At 39.8% G+C, this 19,999-nt stretch overlaps 1 protein-coding gene and 2 long non-coding RNA genes across 3 annotated transcripts; 1 reads left to right on the forward strand and 2 right to left on the reverse strand.

The window, feature by feature from the left end:
• Positions 1-1,443: 1,443 nt before the first annotated feature.
• Positions 1,444-2,524, reverse strand: lgals3b (lectin, galactoside binding soluble 3b). The gene is made up of 5 exons (XM_062040870.1): positions 2,519-2,524; positions 2,161-2,445; positions 2,013-2,101; positions 1,786-1,957; positions 1,444-1,721 (listed from the first exon to the last, which is right to left on the reverse strand). Exons 1-5 carry the CDS (start codon positions 2,522-2,524, stop codon positions 1,572-1,574), a joined length of 702 nt encoding a protein of 233 aa, XP_061896854.1. The 3' UTR covers positions 1,444-1,571.
• Positions 2,523-3,699, reverse strand: LOC133645752 (uncharacterized). Its single transcript, XR_009825202.1, has 3 exons — positions 3,401-3,699; positions 2,919-2,955; positions 2,523-2,757 (listed from the first exon to the last, which is right to left on the reverse strand). It is a non-coding gene; the product is annotated as an uncharacterized LOC133645752 (long non-coding RNA).
• Positions 3,700-10,231: 6,532 nt separating this feature from the next.
• LOC133645753 (uncharacterized) lies at positions 10,232-11,207 on the forward strand. Its single transcript, XR_009825203.1, has 3 exons — positions 10,232-10,501; positions 10,615-10,685; positions 10,773-11,207. It is a non-coding gene; the product is annotated as an uncharacterized LOC133645753 (long non-coding RNA).
• The last annotated feature ends 8,792 nt before the right edge of the window (positions 11,208-19,999 follow it).

Below are 19,999 nucleotides of genomic sequence, written 5' to 3' on the forward strand. Positions count from 1 at the left end.
TTCTATCTTCTAGGTACTCAAAGCGCTTTGACACTATTTCCACATTCACCCATACATTCACACAATCACACAACCATCACCATACAATTACACAACATCACAATACAATTACACAACCATCACATTACAATTACACAACACCACATTACAATCACACGACAATCAACAACAACAACCACAATACAATGAAACAACAATCACACAACCATCACATCACAATCACACAACATCACATTACAATCACACAACAACCACATTACAATGACATAACAATGACACAACAATTACACTACCAACACATTACAATTACACCACCATCACACTACAATTACACAACCATCACATTACAATCACACGACCATCACCATACAATTATACAACATCACACTACAATTACACAACCATCACATGACAATTACACAAAAAATATAGTGACACAACAATCAGACCAATCACACAACAATGGTAAATGGGTTATACTTACGCTTTTCTACCTTCAAGGTACTCAAAGCGCTTTGACACTATTTCCACATTCACCCATACATTCACACACTGATGGCGGGAGCTGCCATGCAAGGTGCTAACCACAACTCATCAGGAGCAAGGGTGAAGTGTCTTGCTCAAGGACACAATGGACGTGACGAGGTTGGCAGAAGGTGGGGATTGAACCAGGAACCCTCAGGTTGCTGACACGGCCACTCTCCCAACTCTGCCACACCGTCCCCACACAATCACACCACCATCACTTTACAATTACACAACCATCACCATACAATCACACATCACCATACAATTACATAACATCACACTACAATTACACAACCATCACATGGTAATCACACAACCATCACATTACAATTACACATCACATTACAATTACACTTCAATCACACAACCAACACATCATAATCACACATCACATTACAATCACACATTCATCACATTACAATCACATGACCATCACACAACAACCACATTACAATGACACAACAATCACACAATTACATTACCATCACATTACAATTACACAACCATCACATTACATTTACACAACATCACATTATAATCACACAACCATCACACAACAACCACATTACAATGACACAAAAATCCCACAACCATCACCATACAATTACACAACATCACACAACCATGACACAACAACCACAATACAATGACACAACAATCACATTACAATCACACAACCACACCATACAATCACACAATCATCACATTACAATCACACAACAATCACATGTTCATCACACAACAATCACACAACCATCACTATAAAATTACAAAACCATCACATTACAATCACACAACAATCACATGACCATCACACAACAATCACACAACCATCACCATTCAACTACACAACCATCACATTACAATTACACAACCATCACATTACAATCACACAACAATCACACAAACTGACAGTTTTCAAACAAGAAGGAAAAAGTCTCCTCAACAACTTTTTATTTGGCTTGACTTAAGCAGGAAGCCTGCGAGCAGATTTGAGGGGTGAAAGGTCAGGCTTGGGCGCAAGGTCATGCTGGGGTGAAAGGTCAGTTGATGTTGACCTGCGACAGCGTGACGTCGTCGCAGATGGTCAGCTTGTTGACGTTTCCTAACGGCGTCCCGCGATTCTTGAACTCCAGCGGGGGATTGCTGTCCACGAAGACCTTGAACATCTGGTCGGTGCACTGGATCCTCATCTGGAACAAATTGCTTCCTGTTAGCATTAGCATTAGCAGGGAAAGGGTCGTCGGGTGTGCACACCTGGAAAGGTTGACCCGTCGCGAAGGGGAAGCGACCGTCCAGGTGTCGCTCCTCCGTCCCCCATTTGTTGCCAATCCTGCTGTTCCTCACAACCACCTTCTTTCCGTACTCGTTGAAGCGAGGGTTGAAGTGGAAGGCCAAGTCCCGCGACGAGCCGAGATCCACAATGAACCTGAACACATCTCTGTCATTGTCATCGTCATCACCATGGTGCACTGCAAACTGACTTGTTAGCGTTGGGTTTGATCGTTCCGCTGATAGAGATGTTAGTTCCTGATCTCAGTCCATGGGGGAAGCTTTGACTGAAGGGCACCGCCTAGCAAACATCATGGTTGTCATCGTCATCATCGTTTTTAGAAGTATGCAGTGTCTCACCAGTGAAGTTGTTTTGGGCCCAGTTCCTTGGGAGGGACTGGGTCCGCCTCCGGATTGCGGTGCAGGCCAACTCCCTGACCCCCCTGGACCCCCACCTCCGGGTGCAGGCCAACCCCCTGAGCCCCCTGAGCCCCCTGGACCCCCACCTCCGGGTGCAGGCCAACCCCCTGAGCCCCCTGAGCCCCCTGAACCCCCACCTCCGGGTGCAGGCCAACCTCCTGAGCCCCCTTGACCCCCACCTCCGGTTTGCGGTGCAGGTGCAGGCCACCCCCCGGAACTCCCACCCTGAGGTGTAGGCCATCCCCCTGCACCCCCTGAACTCCCACCTCCGGACTGCGGTCCAGACTGCCCTCCTGACCCCCATGAACCCCCACCTCCGGGCTGCGGTGCAGGTGCAGGCGCAGGTGCAGGCCACCCCCCGGAACTTCCACCTTGCGGTGCAGGCCAGCCCCCGGAGCTTCCACCCTGTGCAGGCCACCCCCCTGAACCCGCACCTCCAGGTGGTGCACCGGGCCAGGCAGGGTTGGTGCCTGAGGACGGATTGGGCCAAAGACCTGCTGATTGGTTGTTGGCCCCCTCATCAAGAGCGTCCGAGAGCTGCCAGACAGAAATATGTTAGACATGTCCAGGTGTCCCTGAAGGCAGCACAGAGGGTGTGGTGCTTCATGTGGAATGTTCCCTGTCTTCCCCACACACACAAAGACACACAACTAAAGAACTTCCAGTTCCCTGGGGTTCAAACATGCGACAAAACTTACATTCATCATGTTGTTCCGTGGTGAAGACGAGTCGGAACTTGAAGAAAAACACACACACACACACACACACACACACACACACACACACACACACACACACACACACACACACACACACACACACACACACACACACACACACACACACACACACACACACACACACACACACACACACACAGTGGATGAGTTTCCAAAGGTAGACAGGATGTGTGAGACTAGTCCATTAGTGATATTAGTCCATTAGTGATACTAGTCCATTAGTGAGACTGGTCTATGAGTGATATGAGTCGATTAGTGATACTAGTCTATGAGATACTAGTCCATTGGTGAGACTAGTCCATGAGTGAGACTAGTCCATGAGTGATCCTCGTCCATTAGCCCACCACCATGTGACCAGAACAGGGGTACCTAATAAAGTGTCTGGTAGACACAATCCAGTTTTACCTTTCACATAAGGACATTTTGTGTTCAAGTCTTACCTGCCGTGCGCTCACCTGCAGTGTGTGTGTGTGTGTGTCTGTGTGTGTGCACCACTCCCTGTTAGCACATTTAGGCCACACCCACTTCCAGGTGACTAATGGATGCCTGTTGTGAGCACAAAGGAAAGAAACACAACAACGCCATAGATACACAACGTGACAAAGTGCACAAACATTCTGAGGAGGTCCATCTTCCAGGCTGGGGGGACAAGCACACACGCACACACGCACTCACACAAAAAGTGTCATGGTTTTTATTTTTCCCACGTTTTGCTGCTAGCTAAGCTAAGCTAAGAAGAAGTATTTGGCAGCAAAAGCAGTTAGCTTGCACGCTAACATGTTTGAAGGAAATTTAGATCAGGTTCTCCAGCACTTCCTGTTAGGTTTAAGGGTGGGGCTTCACAACTTTTCACAAGGCTAATATATATATATATATATATATATATATATATATATATATATATATATATATATATATATATATATATATATATATATATATATATATATATATATATATATATATATATACAGTACAGGGGAAAAGTTTGGACACACCTTCTCATTCAATGCGTTTTCTTTATTTCCATGACTATTTACATTGTAGATTGTCACTGAAGGCATCAAAACTATGAATGAACGCATGTGGAGTTATGTACTTAACAAAAAAAGGTGAAATAACTGAAAACATGTTTTATATATAGTTTCTTCAAAATAGCCACCCTTTGCTCTGATTACTGCTTTGCACACTCTTGGCATTCTCTCGATGAGCTTCAAAAGGTAGTCACCTGAAATGGTTTTCACTTCATAGGTGTGCTTGAAGCTCATCGCCAGAATGCCAAGAGTGTACAAAGCAGTAATCAGAGCAAAAGGTGGCTATTTTGAAGAAACTACAATATAAAACATGTTTTCAGTTATTTCACCTTTTTTTGTTAGGTACATAGGCACATGAAGGCATCAAAACTATGAATGAACACATGTGGAGTACATGCGGTCATTCATAGTTTTGATGCCTTCAGTGACAATCTACAATGTACAAAGTCATGAAAATAAAGAAAACGCATTGAATGAGAAGGTGTGTCCAAATGTTTGTCCTGTACTGTATATACCTATATATATACACACACACCTTTATATATATATATATATATATATATATATATATATATATATATATATATATATATATATATATATATATATATATATATATATATATATATATATATATATATCAGTGGCGTGCGGTGAGGTTCATGGCTGGTGAGGCACTGACTTCATCACAGTCAGATTTACAAACATATGAACCCTAAAGAGTATCTTATTCACCATTTGATTGGCAGCAGTTAACGGGTTATGTTTAAAAGCTCATACCAGCATTCTTCCTTGCTTGGCACTCAGCATCAAGGGTTGGAATTGGGGGTTAAATCACCAAAAATTATTCCCAGGGACAGCGCCGCTGCTGCCCACTGCTCCCCTCACCTCCCAGGGGGTGAACAAGGGGATGGGTCAAATGCAGAGGACAAATTTCACCACACCTAGTGTGTGTGTGACAATCATTGGTACTTTAACTTTACACTTACAAAATGTAGCACACAAAAAAGCACATTTAATAAAAAAAACGTTAAAATGGTCTTTCCTTTACTTATAAGTGCGGAAGACGTGGTGTTCGCGTTGGAAGAGTCGTGAATGAATGAAATATGAAATCCGCGCAGCAAACTGCAGGTGTACCTAATGTTGTGTCCCTATTCACGGCTCCTCCGGCGCGCCGCGCAAGCATTGTTGTTTTTGCACTTATGGCTTCTTGTTAAGTGACTTTTTTGGGGTGGATTCGGTCTTGCACCTGGAGGGTTTGGGTGTGGGCTTTGGTTGGTGTGGCGCTCCCGTCGGGCGCCGGGCGGTGCATTCTGCGGCGGAAGTGCTTGGCACCAGGAGGCGGGGTTATGAGACGAGCCTCCAGTTTTATGATCGCTCAGCACAATAAATACGTTACACACATACAGTTGTTGACAAAATACACTGTACATTATATACCTCAGCTAACTAAACTATGGAAATGTATAATATAATTCATATAGCAATACGGTCTCACTGCACAGCAGGCCAGCAGTTAGCCGAGTCATTGCGCACAATCCATGTTGAGGCACAAATCAGTGACGTGCCTATATATACCTCTTCTCAGTATTTGAACGGCAAATGTGAAAATAAAAATAAAAATAATCTAAAACTGGTGAAGTTAAATGGAAAATAACTTTAGTATAATCACTGGATACATATAACAATTTAATTAATTTTTTTTCTTTTTACTTTTTCTTTTCTTTCCATGATGGCAGGTGAGGCCATGCCTCCCCTGCCTCTAGTGACTGCACGCCACTGATATATATATACCGGTATATATATATATATATATATATATATATATATATATATATATATATATATATATATATATATATATATATATATATATATATATATATATATATATATATATATATGTATATACCTATATGTATATATATATATATATATATATATATATATATATATATATATATATACCTATATGTATATATATATACATATATATATATATATATATATATATATATATATATATACCTATATATATATATATATATATATAAACCTATATATATATATATATATATATATACCTATATATATATATATATATACTATATATATATATACTATATATATATATATATATATATATATATATATATATATATATATATACTGTATATATATATATATATATATATATATATATATATATACATATATATAACATATATATATATATATATATATATATATATATATATATATATATATATATATATATATATACATATATATAACATATATATATATATATATATATATATATATATATATATATATATATATATATATATATATATATATATATATATATATATATATATATATACATACAAACCCCGTTTCCATATGAGTTGGGAAATTGTGTTAGATGTAAATATAAACGGAATACAATGATTTGCAAATCATTTTCAACCCATATTCAATTGAATATGCTACAAAGACAAAATATTTGATGTTCAAACTGATAAACATTTTTTTTGTGCAAATAATCATTAACTTTAGAATTTGATGCCAGCAACACGTGACAAAGAAGTTGGGAAAGGTGGCAATATATACTGATAAGGTTGAGGAATGCTCATCAAACACTTATTTGGAACATCTCACAGGTGAACAGGCAAATTGGGAACAGGTGGGTGCCATAATTGGGTATAAAAGTAGATTCCATGAAATGCTCAGTCATTCACAAACAAGGATGGGGCGAGGGTCACCACTTTGTCAACAAATGCATGAGCAAATTGTTGAACAGTTTAAGAAAAACCTTTCTCAACCAGCTATTGCAAAGTAGGGATTTCACCATCTACGGTCCGTAATATCATCAAAGGGTTCAGAGAATCTGGAGAAATCACTGCACGTAAGCAGCTAAGCCCGTGACCTTCGATCCCTCAGGCTGTACTGCATCAACAAGCGACATCAGTGTGTAAAGGATATCACCACATGGGCTCAGGAACACTTCAGAAACCCACTGTCAGTAACTACAGTTGGTCGCTACATCTGTAAGTGCAAGTTAAAACTCTCCTATGCAAGGCGAAAACCGTTTATCAACAACACCCAGAAACGCCGTCGGCTTCGCTCGGCCTGAGTTCATCTAAGATGGACTGATACAAAGTGGAAAAGTGTTCTGTGGTCTGACGAGTCCACATTTCAAATTGTTTTTGGAAACTGTGGACGTCGTGTCCTCCGGACCAAAGAGGAAAAGAACCATCCGGATTGTTATAGGCGCAAAGTTGAAAAGCCAGCATCTGTGATGGTATGGGGGTGTATTAGTGCCCAAGACATGGGTAACTTACACATCTGTGAAGGCGCCATTAATGCTGAAAGGTAAATACAGGTTTTGGAGCAACATATTTTGCCATCCAAGCAACGTTACCATGGACGCCCCTGTTTATTTCAGCAAGACAATGCCAAGCCACGTGTTACATCAATGTGGCTTCATAGTAAAAGAGTGCGGGTACTAGACTGGCCTGCCTGTAGTCCAGACCTGTCTCCCATTGAAAATGTGTGGCGCATTATGAAGCCTAAAATACCACAACGGAGACCCCCGGACTGTTGAACAACTTAAGCTGTACATCAAGCAAGAATGGGAAAGAATTCCATCTGAGAAGCTTAAAAAATGTGTCTCCTCAGTTCCCAAACGTTTACTGAGTGTTGTTAAAAGGAAAGGCCATGTAACACAGTGGTGAACATGCCATTTCCCAACTACTTTGGCACGTGTTGCAGCCATGAAATTCTAAGTTAATTATTATTTGCCAAAAAAAAAAAAGTTTATGAGTTTGAACATCAAATATCTTGTCTTTGTAGTGCATTCAATTGAATATGGGTTGAAAAGGATTTGCAAATCATTGTATTCCGTTTATATTTATATCTAACACAATTTCCCAACTCATATGGAAACGGGGTTTGTATATATATATATATATATATATATATATATATATATATATATATATATTTATATATATATATATATATATATATATATATATAATATATATTATATATATATATATATATATATGTCTTAATTAGATTATCCAAAAAATAGTGCTCGATACCGTGGTAGAGCGTAATATGTATGTGTGGGAAAAAATAGTCTTGTGATTTTTTCCCACACATACATATATATATATATATATTATATATATATATATATATATATATATAATGTTGTCTGTCTATCTGTGTTGGCCCTGTGATGAGGTGGAGACTTGTCCAGGGTGTACCCCGCCTTCCGCCCGATTGTAGCTGAGATAGGCTCCAGCGCCCCCCGCAACCCCGAAGGGAATAAGCGGTATATATATCCATCCATTTTCCATCCATTCATTTTCTACCGCTTATTCCCCGTTTGTATATATATATATATATATATATATATATATATATATATATATATATATATATATATATATATATATATATATATATATATATATATGTATATATATATATATATATATATATATATATATATATATATAATATATATATATATATATATATATGTATATATATATTATATATATACATATACATATATATATATATATATATATATATATATATATATATATATATATATATACATATACATATACATATATTATATATATATATATATATATATATATATATATATATATATATATATATATATATATTATATATATACATATACATATATATATATATATATATATATATATATATATATATATATATACATATACATATACATATATACATATACATATATATATATATATATATATATATATATATATATATATATATATATATATATATATATATACAAACGGGGAATAAGCGGTATATATATATGTATATGTGCGAATATATATATATATATATATATATATATATATATATATATATATATATATATATATATATACATATACATATATATATATATATATATATATATATATATATATATATATATATATATATATATATATATATATACAAACGGGGAATAAGCGGTATATATATATGTATATAATATATATATATATATATATATATATATATATATATATATATATATATATATATATATATATATATATATATATATATATGATATATATATATAATATATATATATATATATATATATATCAGTGGAGGCTCCTCCATAGAGGTGGAGGAGGCCTGGCCTCCCCAATAATTTGAGAGAAGAGAGAGATTTAAAAAAACAATAAATATATTTATTTTATTTATTTATTTTAACAAAAAACATATTTTTTATTTTTTATATTCATATTATTTTAGTTTTGTTCATAAATCTAAATGTTCCCATGGCTAAAACCCAATATTGCAATTGTAAAGCAACAGGCCAGATTTCCCTATCAGTTTGTATTAAGGGAGGCCAGGCCTCCCCTAGGAAATTAGCTTCTCATAGAAGTCAATGTAATGCATGCTTTTTCATGCCAATATGTGATTGGCCAGATCACTGAAAATGGGTGGGCAACGGAGGCCTGGCCTCACCATGCATTGTGTCCAGGGCTGAAAGATTGACATTTTGTTCGTCCAATCACATGCTACTGGTTCATTTGGAATCAATCCTTTCCTTTCCTAATCAACACAGAAGCCATTTTGAGAATTCGCCAGCCACTTCAGTCAAACAAACACTCGCCATAGTGGCTACGAGTGTCCTATCAACTTGTGCTTTTCAGGAAATTTAGAGAACACCCCTGGCTATCATCCGTGAAGTTTATAGCTCATATAGCCAAATACTTTTGCTTAAAACGACCTCGGAAATCGGCGAGATTCTGGCGCAATTTGAGATCTTGGGCTGGAGATAGATATGCGTTAACGTTAAACCCTTCACTCTAGGCATTTCTCCTTGAGTTGACAACATCTCTGAGACAGATTTCGAAAGCAAAAGCTGCTGCTGCTAATCGCCTCATTGACATTTATCTCTGTAGTTTGGACATTTTTACAGTTGAAGTTTAGCTCATTGTTTTCCATCCAGTTAGCTGTGTGTGTTCGAGCAAGCCTAGATTAGCCAGGCAAAATGGATGTGAGAGAGGAAAATGTACATGGAACAGGTGCTTGTGGTGGTGGCTTGGGTCCGAATCCAGTGGAAGAGGAGGATGGAGTTCAACCTAGATGCAGGCCATGGGATGGGAAAGAAAATCTAGTTTTTGCAATCAACGTTACAGTTTTTTTTTAATCTGGGGATGGATGGCTGAGTTGGACACGTTCTGGATCCACACGACCTGTGAGTATTCTCACTACTTTGCTCTCAAGAAATTGCAGTACAATCTGAATTACTTTTTGGATGAACTGGGTGTCTACCAGTGTTACACCACTAGTTCTCAGTAGTAATAACACTCCATTTCATGTCTCTCAGTAGATGAAGCCAGCTGCAACCCGTAGAGTGGAGTCGTGGAGAGAGCCCCTCGCCCCTCAGCTAAACCAGAGGTGGGTTGAAATCTCTACCAGTGTTATACCACTAGTTCTCAGTAGTAATAGCAGTGTTACACCACTAGTTCTCAGTAGTAATAACACAAAATTTCATGTCCTGTATTTCTCAGTAAATGAAGCCAGCACCAACCTGTGGAGTGGAGTCCAGGAGAGAGCATGCCGCCCCTCAGCTAAACCAGATGTGAGTTGAACTAATTAGATGTCTCTACCAGTGTTACACCACTAGTTCTCAGTAGTAATAACACTCCATTTTGTCTGTGTTTCTCAGCAGATAAAGCCAACTGGAACCATATTTTTACATATTTTATATTAAATATATTGAATAAAACTACATATGATAAAGAAAGTGTTATCTTATCTTTTTTATATGCTAAACTTGATTAAATTGGTGATTACATGTTGAAGCTGTAGAAGAATGAAAAATGTAAGCTAAACAAAATTGTTTTTAACTACATAATTAAAATTCCTGCCTTTTACACATGTTCACTTGGCGTTTATATAACATCCAAATGTCATTTCTCAGCTTAATTATCAGGCAGGCTCATAGACTTACAGCAATGTAATTTCTTCAGGAAGGCACAAGGCTAAGCTCTGCACAATGAATTGCATCAGCAAGAACTTTCTGACTGTAGCTTACACTCCAAATAGTATGCCTTTGGCCAGCACAAAGACAGATAAGAGAACAGGGAACATTCCATCGCGAGTGAAGTGAGCAAGCGGAAAAAAATGGCCTCCTCAATTCTGGAAGTCACCAGCCTCCACTGATATATATATATATATATATATATATATATATATATATATATATATATATATATATCAGGGCTGGGCGATATATCGATATACTCGATATATCGCGGGTTTGTCTCTGTGCGATATAGAAAATGACTATATCGTGATATTCGAGTATGCATTCTCACGCAGTTGCTTTTAGCTGCGGGCATTACACTACAGGCTCTTCTCCCTCTTTCTTGTCTCTCCTTCTCAGAGAGACTTAAAACAAGCGCACCTTCTTACATACGTCACATACTGACGCGCGTGCAACGTCATACACCCTCGCGGAGCAGAGAGGTAGCAGCATGGGTAACGTTAGCTGTGATGCTAGCGAAGAGGTGCGAGTGGTAATACAAGAGAAAGAAGGTGCGAATCTGGTAACAAATGAAGGAAGAATAAATTCCCAAGAAAAACAGCACGGGGTCCATCATCTGGCGGTGGTTTGGCTTCAAGCACGAAGATGTTGAACAAGTATGCGGCAAAAGCGTTAGCAACTTAGCACCACTGCTAATTTGTAGCATCATTTGAAAAGTCACCCGCTAGAGAATGAAGAGTGCTTGAAACTCCGTATGTCAACATCGCCGTTCGGTGCCACACCAACAAAATGCCGGAGCAACCAGCACTGACCCAATTGAGCTTGGCGTCTCCCATTTCCACATCAACACCGTATGAAAAAAAATAGGCGACAACATAAGGAGATAACGTCCGCAGTAACCTACCACATAGCGAAGGACATACACCATTTGATTTCCTAATATGCAGCTAATTTTTATTTGACAGTTATTGAAATATCTTGTGTGACATCATGCACAAAAGTGCACTTTATTTGTTTTAAACTATTGTAGTGGCGTTCTGTACAAAAAGTGCACTTTAATTTAGTGTTGTTTTGATATGTCATCTTAGTGACATTCACAAAAGTGCACTAATAGCTTGTTTTAAAATGTCTCTGACAATCTTGCACTTTCTGTTTTGGAAATGACATGAATGTTTTGCCACTGCTTAATAACTTTAATAAATACAGTTTTGGTAAATTGACTTAGTTGTGGTTTCCCTCTCTGCATGAAAGTTTAAAATGAGCATATATTAATGCAGTATGAACAAGAATGTTTTAATGTAGACACAGAATCATCATACTGCTGTGATTATATGCATCAAGTGTTCATTCAAGGTTAAGAAAAAATATCGAGCTATATATCGTGTATCGTGACATGGCCAAAAAATATTGAGATATTAATAAAAGGCCATATCGCCCAGCCCTAACCTATATATATACCTATATATATATATGTGTGACTTCTGTGTACCCGTCCCGCCAAGAACCCACACACAGGCTGGATTGGATGATGTGGTTCTTTACTGGTAGCTGCAATGAGTGATCAGAACGCACCTACACACAATATGTGGTTAGCACCTCCGCTGGTTTTGATGTCATTAGCAGAGTGCAGGAAGTCTGCTCAAGTACATAACATTTTCATATTTTTACAATTACATGAAATGCAATTACAGATGTGACTTAAAGGCCTACTGAAATGATTTTTTTTATTTAAACGGGGATAGCAGATCCATTCTATGTCATACTTGATAATTTCGCTATATTGCCATATTTTTGTTGAAAGGATTTAGTAGAGAACATCGACGATAAAGTTCGCAACTTTTGGTCGCTGATTAAAAAAAGCCTTGCCTGTACCGGAAGTAGCGTGACGTCACAGGTTGAAGGGCTCCTCACATTCCCCCATTGTTTACAATGCAGCGAGAGCGATTCGGACCGAGAAAGTGACGATTACCCCATCAATTTGAGCGAGGCTGATAGATTTGTGGATTAGGAACGTGAGAGTGAAGGACTAGAGTGCAGTGCAGGACGTATCTTGTTTCGCTCTGACCGTAACTTAGGTACAAGGGTTCATTGGATTCCACACTTTCTCCTTTTTCTATTGTGGATCACAGATTTGTATTTTAAACCACCTCGGATACTATATCGTCTTGAAAATGAGAGTTGAGAATGTGAAATGGACATTCACAGTGACTTTTATCTCCACGACAATACATCGGCGAAGCTCTTTAGCTACGGAGCTAACATGATAGCACATTGGGCTTAAATGCAGATAGAAACAGAAGAAATAAACCCCTGACTAGAAGGATAGACAGAAGATCAACAATACTATTAAACCATGAACATGTAAATACACGGTTAATGCTTTCCAGGCTGGCGAAGCTTAACAATGTTGTTGCTAACGACGCCATTGAAGCTAACTTAGCAACGGGACCTCACAGAGCTATGCTAAAAACATTAGCTATCCACCTACGCCAGCCCTCATCTGCTCATCAACACCTGTGCTCACCTGCATTCCAGCGATCGACGGAGCGTCGATCATAGATACGGTCGGCGGCCCGGAGGCGGAGAAAGTCAAGGTGAGGTCGCCGGCTAGCGCGTCTGCTATCCATCTCAAAGTCCTCCTGGTTGTGTTGCTGTAGTCCGCCGCTAATACACCGATCCCACCTACAACTTTCTTCTTTGCAGTCTTCATTGTTCATTAAACAAATTGCAAAAGATTCACCAACACAGATGTCCAGAATACTGTGGAATTTTGAGATGAAAACAGAGCTTTTTGTATTGGATTCAATGGTGTACCAATACTTCCGGTTCAACGATTGACGTCACGCGCATACGTCATCATACATAGACGTTTTCAACCGGAAGTTTAGCGGGAAATTTAAAATTGCACTTTATAAGTTAACCCGGCCGTATTGGCATGTGTTGCAATGTTAAGATTTCATCATTGATATATAAACTATCAGACTGCGTGGTCGGTAGTAGTGGGTTTCAGTAAGCCTTTAATACAATGGTTTTTTACGGTATACTTTTTTTAACGTGTGATCGTATAGTGGTTTTAACTTGCTTTTATCTTTACTGGTATTACAATTAATTCAATACAACATATTATTTACTTGGTTTTTAGCCAACATCATCCTTTTTTTTAAAATATATTTATGAAATAGAAAATAGAAAAATACAAAATACAATACAAGACATGACACAAATAATTAAATGGACTTTTAGCATCCTCTAGTGGTGACTAGCGAATATAACAGACCACGTTGTTCCCATATTAAAATGTTGTACAATCCAAACTTAAATATGAACGTCTTGACACATAAAACGCACATAGTGCAACAATTATTACCTGCAATGAGTGATCAGAACGCACATACACACAATATGTGGTTAGCACCTCCGCTGGTTTTGATGTCTACAGGGGCAAAATAATATCGACTTCAGTGCAAAATAGTAGTACATCTGACATGAGCAACAACCAATTCAAAATGAAAATTCACCAATATAGCATTTCAACTGCTGTTAAATAACTGTGTATCTTACAATAAATCTCACGTTAGCTTTAGTGTAATTTATAATACTTTGCAGAGCAATATCAGACCGTGGCTTACCATTAGCATACTGCAGGAAGTCTGCTAACAGCTTTTTTTGATTGATTGATTGAGACTTTTATTAGTAGGTTGCACAGTGAAGTACATATTCCGTACAATTGACCACTAAATGGTAACACCCGAATAAGTTTTTCAACTTGTTTAAGTCGGGGTCTACTTAAATTGATTCATGATACAGATATATACTATCATATATACTATCATCATAATACAGTCATCACATAAGATAATCACATTGAATTATTTACATTATTTACAATCAGGGGTGTGGAGGGGGGGGGGGGGGGGTATGGACATCAAGTAGTGGACATAGAGAGAGAGAGAGAGAGAGATCAGAAGGCATAAGAAAAAGAAAAAGTATCTGCATTTGATTGTTTACATTTGATTATTAGCAATCCGGGGAGGGTGTTAGTTTAGGGTTGTAGCTGCCTGGAGGTGAACTTTTATTGCGGTTTTGAAGGAGGATAGAGATGCCCTTTCTTTTATACCTGTTGGGAGCGCATTCCACATTGATGTGGCATAGAAAGAGAATGAGTTAAGACCTTTGTTAGTTCGGAATCTGGGTTTAACGTGGTTAGTGGAGCACCCCCTGGTGTTGTGGTTATGGCGGTCATTTACGTTGAGGAAGTAGTTCGACATGTACTTCGGTATCAGGGAGGTGTAGCGGATTTTATAGACTAGGCTCAGTGCAAGTTGTTTAACTCTGTCCTCCACCTTGAGCCAGCCCACTTTAGAGAAGTGGGTAGGAGTGAGGTGGGATCTGGGGTGGAGGTCTAGAAGTAACCTGACTAGCTTGTTCTGAGATGTTTGGAGTTTAGATTTGAGGGTTTTGGAGGTGCTGGGGTACCAGGAGGTGCTTGCGTAATCGAAAAAGGGTTGAACGAGAGTTCCCGCCAGAATCCTCAAGGTGCTTTTGTTGACCAGAGAGGAAATTCTGTAGAGAAATCTCGTTCGTTGGTTAACCTTTTTGATTACCTTGGTTGCCATTTTATCACAGGAAAGGTTAGCCTCTAGAATGGAACCTAGGTAGGTGACCTCATCTTTCCTGGTGATAACAATGTCACCTACTTTTATGGTGAAGTCATTGACTTTCTTAAGTTTGATGTGGGACCCAAACAGGATGGATTCTGTTTTACCCAAGTGTATGGATAGCTTGTTGTCAGCGAGCCAGGTGCAAGTTCTACAGAGCTCAGCACTGAGGATTTTCTCCACCTGTGACTTGTCCTTGCCGGATACCAGCAAGGCAGAGTCATCCGCAAACAAAAACAATTCACAGTCGCATGCCAATGACATGTCGTTTATGTATATTAGGAACAGTAAAGGTCCCAATATACTGCCTTGGGGGACTCCACAGTTCACCGAGAGGGGGGGGGGGGCACACGGTGCCGTTCACCTCTACCACCTGCTCCCTCCCCTCCAAGTAAGATTGCATCCAGCTCCATGAGGTTTTGTTAAATCCGATTGCTCTGAGCTTATCCAACAGTATAGCGTGGTTAACGGTGTCAAAGGCCTTCTGAAGGTCCAGCATGACCATGCCGCAGTATTTGCCCGCGTCCACATCATGTTTGATGTGGTCGGTCAGTTAGAGAAGGCATGTGTCAGTGGAGTGGTTAGTTCTGAAGCCGGATTGGAATTTGTACATGAGTTTATTAGTGGCAAGGTAACTATCGACCTGTTCATAAACTATTTTCTCCATTACTTTCGAAACGGAACTGAGAATAGAAACAGGTCGGTAGTTGCCAGGTTCCAATTTGCTTCCTTTTTTAAAGAGGGGAGTTACTCTTGCTATCTTAAAATCTTTTGGTACTTGGCCTTGTGTAATTGATAGGTTTATTATGTGCGTGATGATCGGGGCAATGATGGAGGCAGAGTCCCTGAGGAATCTGGAGGGAATATTATGAAGGCCGGTGGCCTTGTTAGGGTGGAGCGCGCTCAATTTTTTAAACACCTCATCAGCTGTGACCATTTCTAATTTGAAATCATCGTTGGATACTCCTAGCTTTCTGTAGAAGGCTTTAATGTGTTCTACACCAAAGCGTCCAGAGTGGTGGGACAGCTTGTTGACAAGAGTTGCGGCTATGCTGGTGAAAAAGATGTTAAGTCTGCTAGCTACCTCCATTTTGTCTGTAATGAGGGAGTCACCCTCCTTGATGCTGATGTTGGTGAGTCTTGTTTTAAGTTTCTGGCTGCAACCAGGAAGCTGGTTGTTGAGAATTTTCCAGAGATCACGTGGCTTATTTGTGTTTTCCTCTATTTTGTCGTTAATGTAATTTTTTTTTAAGGATTTAGTCAGGTTGGTTGACTTATTTCTTAATTTATTGCATTGCTTTTTGAGAGTTGAAATGAGTAATTTGAGGTTGATATTATTGGGTTGTTTATCTACTTCTGTTTTACATTTTTGGTATTCAGAGTATTTCCTGTCTCCGTCTTTTATGGCAGCTAATAGGTCCGGATTCATCCATGGTTCCGAGCGGGCTTTGATCCTGACTGTTTTCACGGGAGCCATGTCATTTAGTATCTTTAGGAACGCCGTTTTGAAGCGATCCCAAGCAACATCGACTAGGTTGCACGCGAGCACAGGGGACCAGTCCCACTCATCTAATTTTAAATTGAAATTGTCATTGGAGTATTTTTTGAGGGATCTGGATTGGGCTGTTATGTGGCCATTGGCTTTAGGTTTAGCTATTTTACGGGTGCAGAAGGTTAGACAGTGGTCGCTAAGACCACAGATCATGACCCCACTATTTTTTATTTTAGGCCGGTCTGAAGTGAGAATGAGATCTATGGTTGATTGGGTGGAATCACACACCCTTGTGGGTAGCGCTATTAGCTGGGAAAGACCGTGCAGATTACAAAACTTGCTGAAGGATCTAGAGACAGGCGCATCTTTGCGTTAAATATCTGTGTTCAGATCCCCAGTTATAATTTTCTCCATGTTGTCTGTCCCTGCCAAGCATTCTTCCAAATCCCCATAGAAATCACTGTGATTAGGGGGTCTATAAACAGTCCCTATTAGTACCGGCTTAGCGTTTTTAAATTTGATTTCCGCCCACACAGATTCCAGGTCATTGTGGTTAAGATCAGTGCGAGTTATGTATTTAATATCCTGGTGAATATACATACAAACGCCCCCACCGTGTTTATTCCTATCCTTTCTGATAACCGAAAAGTTTTGTATTTCTATCTCTGAGTCAGAAATACTTTGATCAAATTTGGTTTCAGAGAAATACAAGATTTTTACCTTTGTGTTGAGGAACATTTCTCTGATTTTGTCAAGTTTGGCTCCAGAGAGGCTGTTCACATTAAGGTGGATGATGTGTAGTCCACTGGAACCAAAAAGAGCATCAGAGTCCGCTGTGTTGTGGTACTGACCAGAAAAATTGTTGGTTATTATTGCTGTTGAAGTTGAAGAGCAAGGAGAGAGAGGAGAGAGAGAGAGAGGCATATTGATCGTCCTCCAGGTGAAGGGGGAGGGAGAGGGAGGGGGAGGGGCGGAGTTGGAGAGGGGCAGAGGGGGAGGCCAGGTAGGGTTGCTGGGGGTGGGGTTGGGTTTCCTTTTGGCGGGCTTTTTTGAAGACAAAGAGAAAGAGAATAACGAAAATGTTTGTGTAAAGGCGCCTCTAAATCCTGTGTATGCCGCGTCCTCGACCGTCTGGGACCGGGGAGAGGCCGCGTAGACCCCCGCCATCTCGTGCAGTTCCCCGCAATCACCGATGTCTGGGTCGCCGTCCACCGCAGCCGCCGCGTCGTTCACCGCTGCTGAGTCGCTGCCTTCTCCGATGACCGGGTCGTCCTCCACCGCCGCCGCCGAGCCTCCGACCGTGTCGATGAACGGGGCGACGTCCTCCGCCGAGCCGCCGATCACTGGAGCACAGGTGAGCTTGAGCTGAGATGAGCCGGTAGTCGAGTTAGCTTCGATGGCGACGCTAGCAGTAGCATTGCTAGTCTTCGCCAGTCGGGACAACATTAACCGTGTTGTTGCAGGTCCAGGGTTGAGTTCAGTGTCTCCTGATAGTAAAGTAATAGTAGTATTATTGACTTTCTGTCTATCCTTCCAGTCAGGGGCATGTTTCTTCTGCCTCGATGTGCAGACAAGCATGATGCTAACACGTTAGCTCCAAAGCCAAGGTGCTTCGCTGATGTATTGTCGTGGAGATAAAAGTCACTGTGTATGTCCATTTCGCGTTCTTGACTCTCATTTTCAAGAGGGTAGAGTATCCGAGGAGGTTTAAAATATAAATCCGTGATCCACAGTAGAAAAAGGAGGAAGTGTGGGATAATCCGAGCAGTTGTTTGGATTCCCGATCGGGAGCGAAAGAGAGTGCGACCGCTCATCTCGGCGTTACCAAAAAAAAAAAAAAGTGTACTGTCATACCAAATGTTATGTGAACTTGAGATATGCAGCACAAGTTGCACAACATAAAACATCTTCCAGCATATCAGAAGAAGAAGCGTCTACCATTGAATCCAGGGAAACCTTTGACCCTCTGACTATAGCGCAAATTGTTGCCCTAGTTGAGGATTCAGATTGCTCCTTCACAATTTCAAATTCAAGGCAACTCTATAGAACCCTTATGAATGAACGTGGGCATGTCTGTTGTTATAATGAACCTCACACAACAACATCCAAGACACATCTCCTCTCTTTTCTGCCTGACTGGAGTGAACACCAGAAAGGGAGGGAGACGTACATTGCAAGCAAGCAAAAAGTGGCAGACAGTGTAGCTAGAGGCCATGATTCCAACCGGATTGATCCAGATGAGGCACTTTTGTTGACAAGGGCTGCCTTGGTTTTACACAAGTATTTTTTACAACCAGGACACAAATTTGATGGCACCTTACCTTCCAACTGTCTTACGGTATCTGTTCCTAAACCTTTAAGAGTATTCAATGACATTGTCCTTCAAGGACCAGGACTCTTCAAAGCCTATGAGGATAATACAGAAGGGCACTGCTGAAGGCCAGTTTTTATTGGAGTCAGGCAACCTCCGTCAAACTGAATATTCCCAATTTTGGAATGTTGGAATGGAACAGCTTGACAACAAAGACTTGGGAACCAAGAAGTCTTGTAGCGGGTGCTGCAAGTGCTTTAAATCTGGGGTCTGTTGCACCTCATTGTGTGGATGTGAGGGTGCATGCACCAACAATGAGGGTCCAGCACACTAACCTGGATGCGCACACTTGGTGCAGCTTTTGTCAAGTAAATGGGGAACAAAAACAACAACATCACTCGTGGCAAACAGGAAACAGGAAACCGGAAACCGTTGCAAAGTTAAT

This window comes from Entelurus aequoreus, linkage group LG03 (assembly GCF_033978785.1).
Source record: "Entelurus aequoreus isolate RoL-2023_Sb linkage group LG03, RoL_Eaeq_v1.1, whole genome shotgun sequence".
In the NCBI taxonomy this organism is placed as follows: domain Eukaryota; kingdom Metazoa; phylum Chordata; class Actinopteri; order Syngnathiformes; family Syngnathidae; genus Entelurus; species Entelurus aequoreus.

Bases quoted from the DNA above. Each gene is read 5' to 3' on its own strand.
- lgals3b (XM_062040870.1), bottom strand. The intron at 2,102-2,160 runs GTGAGACACTGC...GATGTTTGCTAG, and splicing joins GGCCCAAAACAACTTCACTG to GCGGTGCCCTTCAGTCAAAG. The intron at 1,958-2,012 runs GTCAGTTTGCAG...AGATGTGTTCAG, and splicing joins ATCAAACCCAACGCTAACAA to GTTCATTGTGGATCTCGGCT.